Genomic DNA, 1,491 nt, shown 5'->3' on the forward strand with positions numbered 1-1,491 from the left:
CACACACCTTCCAGCTTTGTCACGCGCTATGAGCAGGCCTACCGGGCAGAGATAGAACACTTCCTCGATGTTCTGCAAGGTAAGACACCTACAGTGGAATCCCCCCCCCCCCCCCCCCACACCTTCCAGCTTTGTCACGCGCTACGAGCAGGCCTACCGGGAAGAGATGGAACACTTCCTCGATGTTCTGCAAGGTAAGACACCTACAGTGGAATCCCCCCCCCCCCCCACACCTTCCAGCTTTGTCACGCGCTATGAGCAGGCCTACCGGGAAGAGATGGAACACTTCCTCGATGTTCTGCAAGGTAAGACACCTACAGTTGGAACCCCCTTTGAGAGCTCCAAAAATGTGAGAGGGGTAAACTTGCAATGGTTCTGAACAGATAATCTGAAAAAGCAAGGTCTTAAGGGGGGGGGGGTCTTATAATGGGGGGGGGGGGCTGTACAGGTATCTTGCTGGGTGGTAATAGTATCCTGTTGTGTCATCGTTGTTAGTGATTGGCAGGGTGAACCCAGGCAGAGTGTGGAGGGAGGAAACGAAGTACATATTTTACCATTGCATCTCGTTTTCCTCTGTCTCTTTTTTTTTAATGTTTATTTTTTATTTAAAAGTCTATTAATTTTTCTATTTAGAGATATAGAAGGTTTGTGTGTGTGTGAGTGTGTGTGTGTGTGTGTGTGTGTGTGTGTGTGTGTGAGGTGTGTGTGTGTGAGTGTGTGTGTGTGTGTGTATGTGTGTGTGTGTGTGTGTGTGTGTATGTGTGTGTGTGTCATGCTGTGTTTGTCATGTATATGTGTCTTTGTGTAAATGTGTCTTTGTCTGTCTCCCTGTGTGTCAGTATGTCTTATCTAACGGTCTGTATATGTCTCTGTCTGGTTGTATCTGTCTATCTGTCTGTCTTTCTTTCTATCTGTATGTCTGTCTGTCTGTCTGTCTGTCTGTGTCTTTGAAACAACAGAGCATCTTCAACTTTAGTTTGTTCTGTATTGTGCAGGCCGTGCCGAGTTGGCAGTGACACGTCATGACACCCTGGCTGCCATGTCATTGGCTGACGCTGTCACTCAAGCTGCCAGAACACAGCAACCCGTCGACCTATAGACATTATCATGACACACTGTAAATCCCACACATGCAGACATCATCATGACATACTGGTTTAAAGAGTTCACGTACACGTGTAAAATGGATGAAATCGCTTGAAAGGAAGATACAACCGACCAAACTGTGTGGGCATGTTATGAGAGTTGTTAATAAAATGTCATGGATTTCTCAACAGAGTTTGTTTTGATTCGCATGCAATGTGTGTGTGTGTGTGTGTGTGTGTGTGTGTGTGTGTGTGTGTGTGTGTGTGTGTGTGTGTGTGTGTGTGTGTGTGTGTTGTCTATGTACTGATTTGTGTTTCTCTCTCTCTCTCTCTCTCTCTCTCTCTCTCTCTCTCTCTCTCTCTCTCTCTCTCTCTCTCTCAGTCTCGGTGCACCCTCTCTCTCAGT

At 46.6% G+C, this 1,491-nt stretch overlaps 1 protein-coding gene across 3 annotated transcripts in view; it reads left to right on the forward strand.

Moving 5' to 3' along the window:
- LOC138983750 (inositol 2-dehydrogenase-like) overlaps window positions 1-1,274 on the forward strand; it is a 35,098-nt gene extending 33,824 nt beyond the window's left edge. For all 3 annotated transcript variants that reach the window (XM_070357062.1, XM_070357063.1, XM_070357064.1), the window contains exon 10: window positions 996-1,274. In XM_070357062.1, coding sequence (XP_070213163.1) covers window positions 996-1,099 — 104 coding nt within the window. In that variant the 3' untranslated portion in view covers window positions 1,100-1,274. The remainder of the gene's footprint in view (window positions 1-995) is intronic.
- The last annotated feature ends 217 nt before the right edge of the window (window positions 1,275-1,491 follow it).

The sequence above is a fragment of the Littorina saxatilis genome, linkage group LG13 (assembly GCF_037325665.1).
Source record: "Littorina saxatilis isolate snail1 linkage group LG13, US_GU_Lsax_2.0, whole genome shotgun sequence".
In the NCBI taxonomy this organism is placed as follows: domain Eukaryota; kingdom Metazoa; phylum Mollusca; class Gastropoda; order Littorinimorpha; family Littorinidae; genus Littorina; species Littorina saxatilis.